The sequence below is a fragment of the Herpailurus yagouaroundi genome, unplaced genomic scaffold, assembly GCF_014898765.1.
Source record: "Herpailurus yagouaroundi ecotype Mexico unplaced genomic scaffold, PumYag 198, whole genome shotgun sequence".
Lineage (NCBI taxonomy): Eukaryota > Metazoa > Chordata > Mammalia > Carnivora > Felidae > Herpailurus > Herpailurus yagouaroundi.
The window spans coordinates 19,478,572-19,491,570 of record NW_024412429.1 but is presented as its reverse complement, the minus strand read 5'-3'; the positions used below and the strand labels follow the sequence as shown (position 1 = coordinate 19,491,570).

Genomic DNA, 12,999 nt, shown 5'->3' with positions numbered 1-12,999 from the left:
AATCCATGAGCATGGAATGCTTTTTCATTTCTTTGTGTTCTTTTCAGTTTCTTTCATAAGTCTTCTATAGTTTTCAGAGTACAGGTCTTTTACCTCTTTAGTTAGGTTTATTCCTAGGTATCTTGCTGTTTTTGTGCAATTGTAAATGGAATTGATTCCTTTATTTCTTTTTCTGTTGTTTCATTATTGGTGTACAGAAATGCAACAGATTACTGCACATTGATTTTACATCCTGCAACTTTGCTGAATTCATGTACTAGTTCTAGCAATTTTTTGGTGGAGTCTTTTGGGATTTCTACATAGAGTTTCATGTCATCTGTAAATAGTGAAAGTTTAACTTCTTCCTTGCCAGTTTTTATGCCCTTTATTTCTTTTTATTGTCTGATTACTGAGACTAAGACTTTCAATACTATGTTAAATAAATAGTAATGGTGAGAGTGGGCATCCTTGTCTTGTTCCTGTCTATAGGGGAAAGGCTCTTAGTTTTTCCCCATTGAGGATGATATTAGCTATGGGTATTTCATATGTGGCATTTGTGATGTTGAGGTATGTTCCATCACTTCCTACTTTGTTGAGAGTTTTTATCAAGAATTGATGCTGTATTTTGTCAAACACTTTCTGGTTCTATTGGCAGGATTATATGGCTCTTATCCTTTCTTTTATTAATGTGGTATATCAAATTGATTGATTTGTGAATATTGAACCAACGCTGCAGCCCAGGAGTAAATCCCTTTTGATCACAATGAATTAGTCTTTTAATGTACTGTTGAATTTCATTTGCTAATACCTTGTTGAGAATCTTTGCATCCAGTTTCATCAGGGATATTGGCCTGTAATTTTCCTTTTTAATGGAATCTGGTTTTGGAATCAAAATAATTCTGGCTTCATAGAATGAGTTTGGAAGCTTTCCTTCCATTTCTATTTTTTGGAACAGTTTAAGAAGAATAGGTATTAACTCTTCTTTAAATGTCTGGTAGAATTCCCTTGGGAAGACCACCTGGCTCAGGATTCTTGTTTATTGGGAGATTTTTGATTGCTGATTCAATTTCTTTGCTGGTTATGGGTCTGTTCAACTTTTCTATTTCTTCCTGTTTCAGTTTTGGTTATTTGTGAGTTTCCAAATTCCAAAAAAAAAAAAAAAAAAAAAAAAAGGGAATTTTCCAATTTTTTCCCAGATTGCACAGTTTGTTGGAATATAATTTTTCATAGTATTCCCTTATTATAATTGTTTATATTTCTGTGGTGTTGGTTGTGATCTCTTTTCATCCATGATTTTATCTACTTGGGTCCTTTCTCTTTTCTTTTTGATAAGTCTGGCTAGGGGGTTATCAATTTTGTTTATTCTTTCAAAGAACCAACTCTTAAGTTTCTTTGATCTGTTTTACTGGTTTTGTTTCTGTCATTTATTTCTGCTGTAATTTTGTTTGTTTCCCTTCTGCTGGCTTTCAGCTTCATTTGTTGTTTCTTTTCTGTCTCCTCTAGGTGTAAGGTTAGATTGTGTATTTGGGACCTTTCTTGCTTCTTGAGATAGGCCTGAATTGCAGTATAGTTTTCTCTTAGGACTGCCTTTGCTTCATCCCAGAGGATTTGAACTGTCGTGTTTTCATTTTCATTTGCTTCCATGTATATTTTTATTTCTTCTTTAATTTCCTGGTTAACCCAATCATTCATTCTTTAGTAGGATGTTCTTTAACCTCTATGTATGTGAAGACATTCCAAATTTTTTTTTGTGGTTGATTCCACGTTTCATATCATTGTGATCTGAAAATATGCATGGTATGATCTCGATCTTTTTGTACCTGTTGAGGGCTTATTTGTGACCCAGTATGTGATCTATTCTGGAGAATGTTCCTTGTGCACTCGAGAAGAATGTGTATTCTGCTGCTTTAGGATGAAATGTCTGAATCTATCTGTTCAGTCTATCTGGTTTAATCTTGTTACAGTCTTTATTTTAAAATCTAGTTTGTCTGATACAAGGATGGCTACTCTTTCTTTTGACATTCATTAGCATGATAGATGAGTCTCCTGTAACCAGCATATAGATGGATCTTGTTTTGTTTTGTTTTTCCATTCTAATACCTATGTCTTTTAATTAGAGCGCTTAGTCCATTTACATTCAAAGTAATTATTGAAAGATATGAATTTAGTGTCATTATGTTGCCTATAGATTTGATGTTTCTGGTGATTTCTCTGGTCATTTGTAGCCTTTGTTGCTTTGGTCTTTTTTTTTTTTTTTTTTTTTTTCTTCTCCACTCTAAGAATACCCCTTAAAATTTCTTTCAGGGCTGGTTTAGTGGTCACAAACTCCTTTAGTTTTGTCTGGGAAAGTATCTCTCCTTCTATTCTAAATGACAGCCTTGCTAGATAAAGGATTCTTGGCTGCATATTTTTCCTATTCAGCACATTGAATATTTCCTGCCACTCCCTTCTGGCCTGCCAAGTTTCAAGGGACAGGTTTGTTTCTGGCCTTATGTGTCCACCCTTGTAGGTTAAGGACCTTTTGTCCCTAGCTGCTGTCAGAATTCCCTCTGTATCTTTGCTTTTTGCAGGTTTCACTGTGATGTGTCATGGTGTTGACCTGTTGTTCTGTTTTGTTTTGTTTAAGGTGAGTCGTCTGTGCCTCTTGGACTTGGATGTCTGTTTCCTTCCCTAGATTAGGGAAGTTCTCAGCTAAGATTTGTTCAAATAAACCTGCCCTTTTTCTCGCTCTTCTTCTTCTGGGACTCCTATAATACAAATACTGTTTCACTCTGTGGAATAACTAAGTTCCCTAAGTCTCCCCTTGTGATCTAATAGTTTTCTTTCCCTCTTCCTTTCAGTATCATTATTTTCCATAATTTTATCACCTATCCTCTCCTCTGCTTCTTCAGTCCTCATCATGACTCTATCGAGTAGGTTTTGCGTCTCAGTTATAGCATTTTTCTTTCAGCCTGACTAGCTTTTAGGTCTTTGATCTCTGTAGCAAGGATTTCTCTTGTGTCTTCTGTGCTTTTTTCAAGCCCACTAGTAGTGTTATGACTGTTGTTCTAAATTCTTGTTCAGATATATTACTTATCTCTGTTTTGAGTAAGTCCCTGGCTGTGATTTCTTCTCAACATTTCTTTTGGGAAGAATTTCTCCATCTTGTCACTTTGGCTTAGTTTCTGTCTTTTGCATGTTTTGAAAGTATGTTATGTTACCTGTATCTGAGAGTAATGCTGTATTATAAAGGGGTCATATACTGTCCAGGGCCTAGCACTTCAGGAAGTTTTTCTGGTATATGCTGTGTGCACTCTGCTGTTGTGTTTTGGCTGCTCTTTCCCACTGGTCAGTCCTCTATAGGAGTCCTCCTTACCTGCAGTGGGGAGTACTTGAGCCTTTAACTAGGTGTGCTTTCATTTGTTTGTTAAAATAAGCCTGAAAAATAAGGAGGGGAAAGCCTGATCCCAAAAAGGAAAGGAAGAGGAATGGGGAAAAAAAAAAAACAGATAATGAAAAAATTATAAGCCTGATTCCAAAGAAAAAGAAGTGAAAAAAGGAAGAAAAAGAAAAAGAAAAAAAAAGAAGAAGACTGATCCAATTAAAAAAGAGAAAAGGAAATGGAAAAAAGCAAACAAAAAACTATGAGCCTGATTCCAAAGGAAAAAAAAAAAAAAAAAAAAAAAAAAAAAAAAGTAAGCCTGGTCCTGTTTTCATCAGATCTGCAGGTGTATTGAAGCACCTCATTTTCAGTGCACTTGGTGCAGGGGGTTGCTGTCTGTGCTGGTCTCCTGGAGGAGAGGCCTGCTGCATTGATTGGCTCAGAATCACTGTCTTGCCCCAGTAAATGAACAGTGGCCAGGCACAGGGGGTGGGGGTCTGGTGTCAACTGGTCCCACCTCCACTGGGGGCCACTGTGTTGCTCTCTGATGTCCCACTGCGTTGGTGTTTTGGGGATAATGACACCACCCAGTCTCTTGTCCCCAGATGGGGGATCTCACACTCTCTGCTGTTCAGGCAACCCTCACAGAATAGCAAGGGCAGTCAGCTCACCCTGCATCACAGCTGTCCTGCGTTTTTCTTTGGCACACACCTGGGATTCAAAACTCAAAATCCTAAAGGATCTGGCACCGCAGCCTCTCCATGCTGCATCTGATGTCCCTTGTCTCTGAAAGACAATCCCATGCCTGCACAGTGCACGGAATCTATGGTGCAGCACCACTAAAAGCAGCAACAAGGTTATATGCCCTCTGGGTGTACCTCTGTCCCCTGCTGATGAAGGCACCTTTTGCTGGTGCCTACAGGTCTTTTGTCCTTGGAGAAGCAGTATAACCTCTTCCAAAAGTAGTCCAAGAAGGGGACTGTTCTCTCCCAGTGCGCCCCAGCTCAGGAGATCCCTACACCACGCTGTGTACTCCGGGGCCAGCTCCCTCCTTCTCCCCAGGAATGTGCACCACAACTCTGCTCTGGAGAAAGTTGCACACTTCAGAAACCTCAGAGTGTGAGCTCCGTGTGCTGTTTGCAAAAACAAACAAACAAACAACAACCTGTGACACTCCTTCCCCAGTCCATGGTCCAGAATGGTTTTCCTCTTGTGCAAACCCAGTGTCACACTGTCTCAACCCGTCTCTCTTTCTCTCCCTTTTGTCTTCCATGGAAAGGATTCTTCCATGCACCACCATTTTTCTCTCCCCCAATTCACTTCCACGCACCTGCCACACTGTCTCCCTCCAACCATGGAGATCCTTCTGCCAGTTCATAGATCAATTTCCTGGGTATTCCAGGTGATCTGACTCAGTACAGCTCTGTTTGAGGGACAAGGAAAGCTCAGGGTGCCCCTACTTCTCTGCCATCTTCACTCCTCTCAAGACTGGGGATCTTATTAAACAACTTCTCTTTGCAAGGAACCAAAAGGCCACAGCTTAAGACTAAAGGTGATCTGGAAATAAATTAGCCCTCCTACACACAGACAGATTAGCTTTAAATTATCTGAGTGTACCAGAAAACTTTCAACCTTATTTAAGTATTTTTGCAGACTGCTCAAGTGCTCAACATCTGGCAAAAGCAAATGAAAATGTTCTCTAATGGAAGGTTACATATTGCAAATCCTCAAATTATTTCTAGAAATAATTTTCAAATATGTCATCCAAGTTAACCAGCAACACTAGTGACCAACACCATGAACAATGAAACAGAAAAAGCAGAAACAGAATCACAGGTACTTCAAATATTAGAATTATCAGACACAAACTATAAAATAGTTATGTATATTATGTTTGTAAGCATAAGTACCATGCCTGAACATTTTATCAGATAACTGAAAATTATAAAAATCAACACAACAAATATATAAACTAAAATGAAATTCTAGAACTGAAAGATTCAAAAACAGAAATTAAAAGCTGAGTAGATAAATTTAACCACCAGTTTTACACAACTGAAGAGAGAATTACATAGCTTGAAAATAGGCAAAATAAATGATCCAGAATGTAGCACAGAGAAACCAAAAAGATGTAAAATACAAAGAAGATAAAAGAAATAGAAGTTGCAGTGAGAAGTTCTAACAAGTGTTTAGACTTCTCAAGAAAGAAAGAGGAAAGAATGTGAAGAAGAAGCAATATATAAAGACATATGGTTGGAAATCTCTCATAATTGATAGACGATACCAATTCACACAGTCAAAAAACCTAATGAATTCCAAGGATATTTTTTAAAAAATTCACAGCTATATATGTCACATGAAAATAGAGTATATCAAAGACAAAAAAGAAAATATTTGAGGTGGCTAGAAGAAAATGAGGTATCCTTTAACAAGCTATATACTGATTTCTCAACAACCAAAGATAATGGGATGATCTTCTGTATGTTGACAGAAGACAGTACTTAATGTAGATTTCTATACTCAAAGAAAATAGCCTTCAGGAATGAGACATTTTTAGGCGAATAAATGAATAAGACTTGCCACCACACTAAAGGAAACTCTAAAGGCTGTACTAATCCTCCATGGAATGTCAGAGATGCAGGAAACAATGTTTTGGAAAGAAAGTAATAAGTTCATGCATAAATATAATGAATATAATGTTTACAACTGTAAAGCAAAGTCTTATGGTATGTGTATACAATATACAAACACAAAGAAAAATAGTACACATAAAAAATACATAAATACACAAAAAATCATATAAAATCAAGAGAGTCACAAAGAGTAATTGAATTTAAGGTGATCTGAGATGACGCATTTTTAAAGAGATTTTTTAAGAGTATCTAACAGTTTTTTAGGGGGCGCCTGGGTGGCGCAGTCGGTTAAGCGTCCGACTTCAGCCAGGTCACGATCTCGCGGTCTGTGAGTTCGAGCCCCGCGTCAGGCTCTGGGCTGATAGCTCAGAGCCTGGAGCCTGTTTCCGATTCTGTGTCTCCCTCTCACTCTGCCCCTCCTCCGTTCATGCTCTGTCTCTCTCTGTCCCAAAAATAAATAAACGTTGAAAAAAAAATTAAAAAAAAAAGAGTATCTAACAGTTTTTAATAAGCTAAGGATGCATGTTATAATTTCTTTTTTTAATATTTATTTTGAAATAGAGAGACAGTATGTGTGTGTACAAGCAGGGGAGAGACAGAGATAGAGGGAGAGAAAGAATCCCAAGCAGGCTCCATGCCATCAGCACAGAGCCTGACACATCTTCTGAACGTGAAGTCATGACTTGAGCCAAGGTCAAGAGTCAGATGCTCAACCAAGTGAGCCACACAGGCACCCCAATCTTTGCCTTTTAAATTAAGGTCATAATTACTATGGTTATTCATATTTAAGTCTGCCATCCTTTATGTGTTTTCTATTTATCCCATCTGTTTTGTGCATTCATTGAGTGCACCTTATATATTTCTTTTAATGTTTATTTATTTTTGAGAGACAGAGCATGAGTAGGGGAGGGGCAGAGACAGAGGGAGACACAGAATCTGAAACAGGCTCCAGGCTCCAAGCTGTCAGCACCGAGCCCGACGCGGGGTTTGAACTCATGGACAGCAAGATCATGACCCAAGCCGAAGTTGGACGCTCAACCGACTGAGCCACCCAGGTGCCCCATACCTTATAATTTCACTAAAAAATATATTTTAAAAAATTCATATAACTATTAGAAGAGAGAGACCATTTCCCAATCATAGTGGGAACTGCTAATATGCCTATTGATTGAGATACAAAAGCAGACAGCAGTAAAGTCAGTAAAGGATATAGAAGGCATGAACAAAACAATTAATGAAATTAAAACTAATGAAGAGATACAGAACATTGCAGAATACATTATTTTTAAGCACAGACAGAATGGTCATAAAATGTATTTGTAGAGAAATTACAGATGTATGCTGAATTATTTTGAGTAAAATGTCATAATGTCTATAATGAATTTTAAATATTCAAAAATTTTACATATGGACACTCATATGTCAAAAAATGTTACCTATTACCAAAATTAGATAATGAGTATATGGATGTTTTTTATACAGTTCTTGTACTTTCCTTTATGTTTGAAACTTCCATTTTAAAAACTTGTTTTTTTTTTAAGTTGACCATGTGTTAGACAGTTTTTTAAAAATTAAATTTCAAAGGATTAAAGTTAATTGTTTGTGATCTAATCACAATGCAGTTATGCTTGTAATTAGTAACAAAGCTAATTTTAAATGCCATGTTTGAAAATTAATACAGTTTTGAATAACCCATGTGTCAATTCATAATCATTGGTAAGCATCTAAAGCAATATTGATATTTATAGGGGCGCCTGGGTGGCTCTGTCAGTTAATTGTCCGACTTCAGCTCAGGTCATGATCTCGCAGTTCATGAGTTCAAGCCCCATGTCAAGCTCTGTGCTGATAGCTCAGAGCTTCAAGCCTGATTCAGATTCTGTGTCTCCTTCTCTCTCTGCCCCTCCCCTGCTTGTATTCTCTCCCTTTCAAAAAATAAATAAACACTTAAAATGTATATATTGATTAGTATATATACAATATTATTAGGAAAAGAAAACATAAAAGTGAGTGAACTGAACAGCTGTCTCAAAAAGATAGAAAACACAGCATTTAATAAACCAAAGAAAATAGAGGATAATAAGACAGTAATGACTTAGTAAATAAATACACAGTAGAAAAAAATCAACCAAACCAAAAGTTGATTCTTTAAAAATCTGATAAAATTGATAAATTTCTGGTGAAACTGAGCAAGAAAAAAGGAAGGCACAAGTAAACACTATCAGAAATAAAAATTAAAAAAAATTTAAAAAAAAGAAGATAACAAAGGATAAGAGGATGTAATCGCCCTAAAGGATCAAAGATAGCAACTTTGTTGCATCTATTTTTCTGAAGCCACATCTCTCTCTCTGCCCATAGCTAGGAAAAGCTCTTTGCTTGTGATTACATTGGGTTTACCTGGATAATCTATTTCTAGGTCCTTAACTTAATCATATCAACAAACTTCCTTTTCCTATGTAAGGTAACAATCACAGGTTCCAGGAATTAGATTATGGTCATCTTTGAGAGGAGTGGTGTCCACTCCTGAAAGAAGATAAAGACCCAAATAATATATATACATATATATCTGTATATGTTATATGCATTTATGTATATGTTATATATATATTTTATATGTGTATGTTTTATATTTTTATATATATATGTTATATACGTATATATAAATTATAAACAAGTTCAGCAAGATTGCAAGGTACAAGATCAATGTAAATAATCAATTGCTTTTCTTCATATACTAGCAGTGAAGAAACTGAAAATTTAATACAGTTCCATTTCTGATAATATCAAAAAGATAAAGTACTTAGGAATGATTTAACAAAAGAAGTGTAAAATGCACTAAAAACTTAAAAACATCACTTAAAGAAATTAAATCATAGATAAGTGGATTGACATTCTATGTTCATGGATTGGAAGATTTAATATTGGGAAGATGGCCATGCTCCTCAAGTTGATCTGTGCATTCAACACAATCCCTGTCAAAATCGCAACTATTTTTTTTGAAGAAAGAAACTGTTCCTAACATTTACATGGAAATGGAAAGGATCCAAAACAGCCACATATACACAAAAATTGTTCAAAGAAGAAAAAAGATGGAGGACTCACACGTTTCAATTTGTAAATTTACTACAAAGCTATAATCATCAAGATAGTGCAGTAGTGGCATAAGGACAGGTAATATAGATCAATGGAATAGAATTGAGAATCCAGAAATAAATCCATACATGTATGGTTAATTGGTTTTCTACAAGAATGCCAAGAAAATCCAAAGGTGAAAGAATGGTCTGTTCAACAGATGGTGGGGACAACTGGATATCCACATGCAAAAGAATAAAGTTGTTTCCCCACCTCATACCATACATAACTCAAAATGGATCAGTGACCTTAATGTATGAGCTAAAACTGTAAAAGTGATAGAAAAAAGCATCGGTATAAATATCTGTGACCTTAGATTAGCCAGCGGTTTCTTAGATGTGACATCTAAATCACAAGCAACCAAAGAAAAAAATAAATTGGATTTCATTAAAATTAAAAGTCAAAGAACGCTGTCAAGAAAATGAAAAGACAACCCACAGATAGTAATAAAATACTACAAATCCTATATGTGACATATCTGGAATCTGGTAAGAGTCTAGTATTTAAAATATGTAAAGAATTCTCACAACTTAACAGTAAAAGAAAAATAGCCCAGTTTTTAAATGGGTTTGAATAGACTTTTCTCCAGACAAAATATACCAATGGCCAATAAACATGAAAAGATATACATCATCACTTGTCATTAGGGAAGTGGAAATCAAATAAATGCCACTTCACACTAGAATGGCTGTCATTGAAAATCTGTTCAATAATAAATGTTTGCAAGGGGGGTGGGCAGCTAGGTGGCTCAGTCCATTAGCTGTCTGACTTTGGCTCAGGTCATGATCCCGCAGTTCACGAATTCCAGCCCGACATCGTCAGGCTCTCCAGTGACAGCTCAGAGCCTGAAGCCTGCTTCCGATTCTGTCTCCCTCTCTCTCTGCACCTCCCCCGCTTGTATCTGCTTTCTCTCTCTCTCAAAAATAAATAAAACATTAAGAGATTTAAAATAAATGTTTGCAAGAATGTGGAGAAATTGAAAATCTCCTACATTGCTGGTAGAAATATAAAAATGCTGTAATCTCTCTGGAGAGCTGAAAGTCCCTCAGAAAGTTAAAACATGACTCAACAATTCCACTCCTTGATGTACACCCAAGAGAATTGAAAATATATGTTCACACAAAAACTTGTACAAATGTTCATTAACAGCTATTCATAATAGCCAAAAAGTAGAAACAACTCAAAGGTCCATCAACTGATGAACTGCTAAAATGTCATATATCCATTCAATCGAATATTATTCAGTCATTAGGAGGGATGAAGTACCAATGTGTGCTACCACATGTTGGGCCTTGACAACATTATTTTAAGTGAAAGAAGCTGGATACAAAGACCACATATTGTATGAATCCATTTATATGAATGTTCAGAATAGTAAAATTTATAAAGACTGAGTAGATTGTTGATTGCCAAGGACTGAGAAGAAGCAGGAATGGAAAGTGACTCCTAATAAGGATGGGGTTGTTTTTTGGTTTTGGTTTTTTTGTTTTATTTATTTTTTTGAAGTCATGAAAATGCTAGGAATTAGATAGTGATGGTGGTTAAACAACCTTCTAAATAAACTAAAAGTTACTGAATTATTCAGGGGCAAATTTTATGGTATGTGAATTACATTTCCAGCGAAAGAAATGTATGCTGAGGGAAGAGGGGAAATCTGACCTCAGTCTTTAACATAATGTAAGACTTTTACAGTAACCTAGATATTAGGGAATCAAGGTCTGGATTATGGAGGGAAAGGAAGCAGTGAATTCCTGAGATCTTTTGAAGGGAAAAAAATTGGTCTGTTTGCAAGTGACAAGATAAATGGAGAGAAAGAAAGAGATTCAGCGTATCTACACTTTTGGAGACTAAAGTAGAATAATAAATGAATTCTGCATTTTCCTCTACTTCTAAACCTAAGCACAGTATTTAAAGGATGAGAAGAAAGCATGGAAGAAACTAAATCAAATCTGTATGTTTAATTTATCTTTAATTTTTTGCACACCTAAGTAATTTTTACTGTTATGTAAACTAGTATCAGTATACCTATTATTCATTGCAAGAAAGAATTATTAGTACCTTTTTACACAAGTTTTGTGACATAAACTAGTATAGAGGACACTATTAATGTACATTCTGTTTTTACATGTTTAAAAAACTAAAAAATTATTAAAATCATTATAATGAAAAACATAAAGTGAATATATACATATTTCAATTTATTGTCAATGTCAACCTGAAAATTGTGTTTTAATGTTATCATGTATACTAATATCATATATATTAATAAAATTTTCATTTCTTGAGTTACTCTTTCATTTATCAAATCATTCAGTTGGAGAATCGTCCTCAGGAAAGGCTTCAAGGAGTCTTGCACAGCATATCCCTGGCCCAGGTGGCATCGAAGGTGTGAAAGGGGCAGCATCTGGAGTCGTCGGTGAATTAGCACGAGCCAGGTTGGCCCTAGATGAAAGAGGGCAGAAGCTTGGTGATCTGGAAGAAAGAACCGCAGCTATGTTGTCTAGTGCAGATTCGTTTTCTAAACATGCTCATGAGGTATGTCTAGCAGACAAATATTTAAACAAAATAATCTAGGTGAAGCAAGTATGAAAATTGTTTTTTTTTTCTTTTAATAGCTATTATATTTCTATAGGAGAACTTTCATTTATTCTCTGTACAATCAAGTTCCTGATTCTTGCCACCAGAGGGAACCACGACAAGGATATGTCTCAGTAGCCTTTGTTCTCTTACTGAAGTTTATAAATTTTGAAGGAACCTGCTCACCTTCAGGCTTTTTGTAAATTTTGTAAATAAAACCAATGGCTTTGCAACTGTTTTTAGAGAATGCAGAAGGCCCAGATGTTACTACTAATTTCTAGAAAAGGAAATAATTTGCCTCTCTTGATTCTTTAGATCTAAATAACTAAAATTGGCAACCATTTTTATTCAAGTAGACAATACTAAATCTGTCTGTAGACCAATTCATCCAGAGGGCTAATGAGATGGATTTTTACAATGAATTCATCTTGATGAATTCAGAAATCATGGTGGATCTTAGAAACAGATACTTTAAGAAGGGACCCCTAGCTGGCCTTCTTACAAATATGCTTTATTGGCCAGCATAAGAACACTTAAAAAATTGGATTTAAAGGCCCCTTCGGTAGACTCTACATCTTCATTTTGACACATAGTCTGCCTGTCCTTGATGCTTTCCACTGGGCTGCTGTACACATTGAGTTCCTGGCCTATCCCTTGAGGACGTTTTTAGTTTGTTACCTGAAGAAACCTTATTAAAATTATTTTTATATTTGAATAACCAATCTATCAGCAGTAGCTCTTTAAATTTTTCATTCAAAAGTCATCTTTTCCTTGCTCAAGAATGCTGACATCTGGAATGCGTGAAAGAGGTAACTTGACCTGGGAGAGATTTGTCCAGGGCTTCAAAGAGATTTGGAGATGCTTTCACAGTGCTGACACACACCTCAGATACAGGCTCGTGACCTTCAATCTAGGTCAAGAGTTTTGTTGGCATAACCCTGCATCTGACTGCGATCTCTAATGCATATAACACTTGAGCTGATTTCACAATATCCACACTCTAAATATTTAGCCAAGAGCTTTGTCTCAAACTGTTAGCTTTTCCCTTGTACCAAATGTTTGTGAGCCGTATTTAAGAGTCTGTGAAGACAATACATTGAGGTGGTTAAGCTCATGGGTTCTTGTATAAGACTATGTGTGCTGAGATACCAGTTTCACTTTTGTGTTACTTGGGTAACCCATATGAGCCTCATTTTCTTCCTTTATAAGATGAGGAAAATAATAATCTCTAACCCATAAAGTTGTGAGAACCAGATGAAGTCGTGTCAGGAAAGACTGCTGTATAGTGCCTAGCTCAAGACTATGGGCTCAGGAAATTTC

The 12,999-nt window shown here is 36.0% G+C and overlaps 1 protein-coding gene across 1 annotated transcript in view; it reads left to right on the top strand.

Moving 5' to 3' along the window:
- Positions 1–12,999, top strand: part of STXBP5 (syntaxin binding protein 5) — a 170,574-nt gene that overhangs the window by 151,315 nt on the left and 6,260 nt on the right. Inside the window, exon 27 of the mRNA XM_040448625.1 lies at positions 11,417–11,637. Coding sequence (XP_040304559.1) covers positions 11,417–11,637 — 221 coding nt within the window. The remainder of the gene's footprint in view (positions 1–11,416; positions 11,638–12,999) is intronic.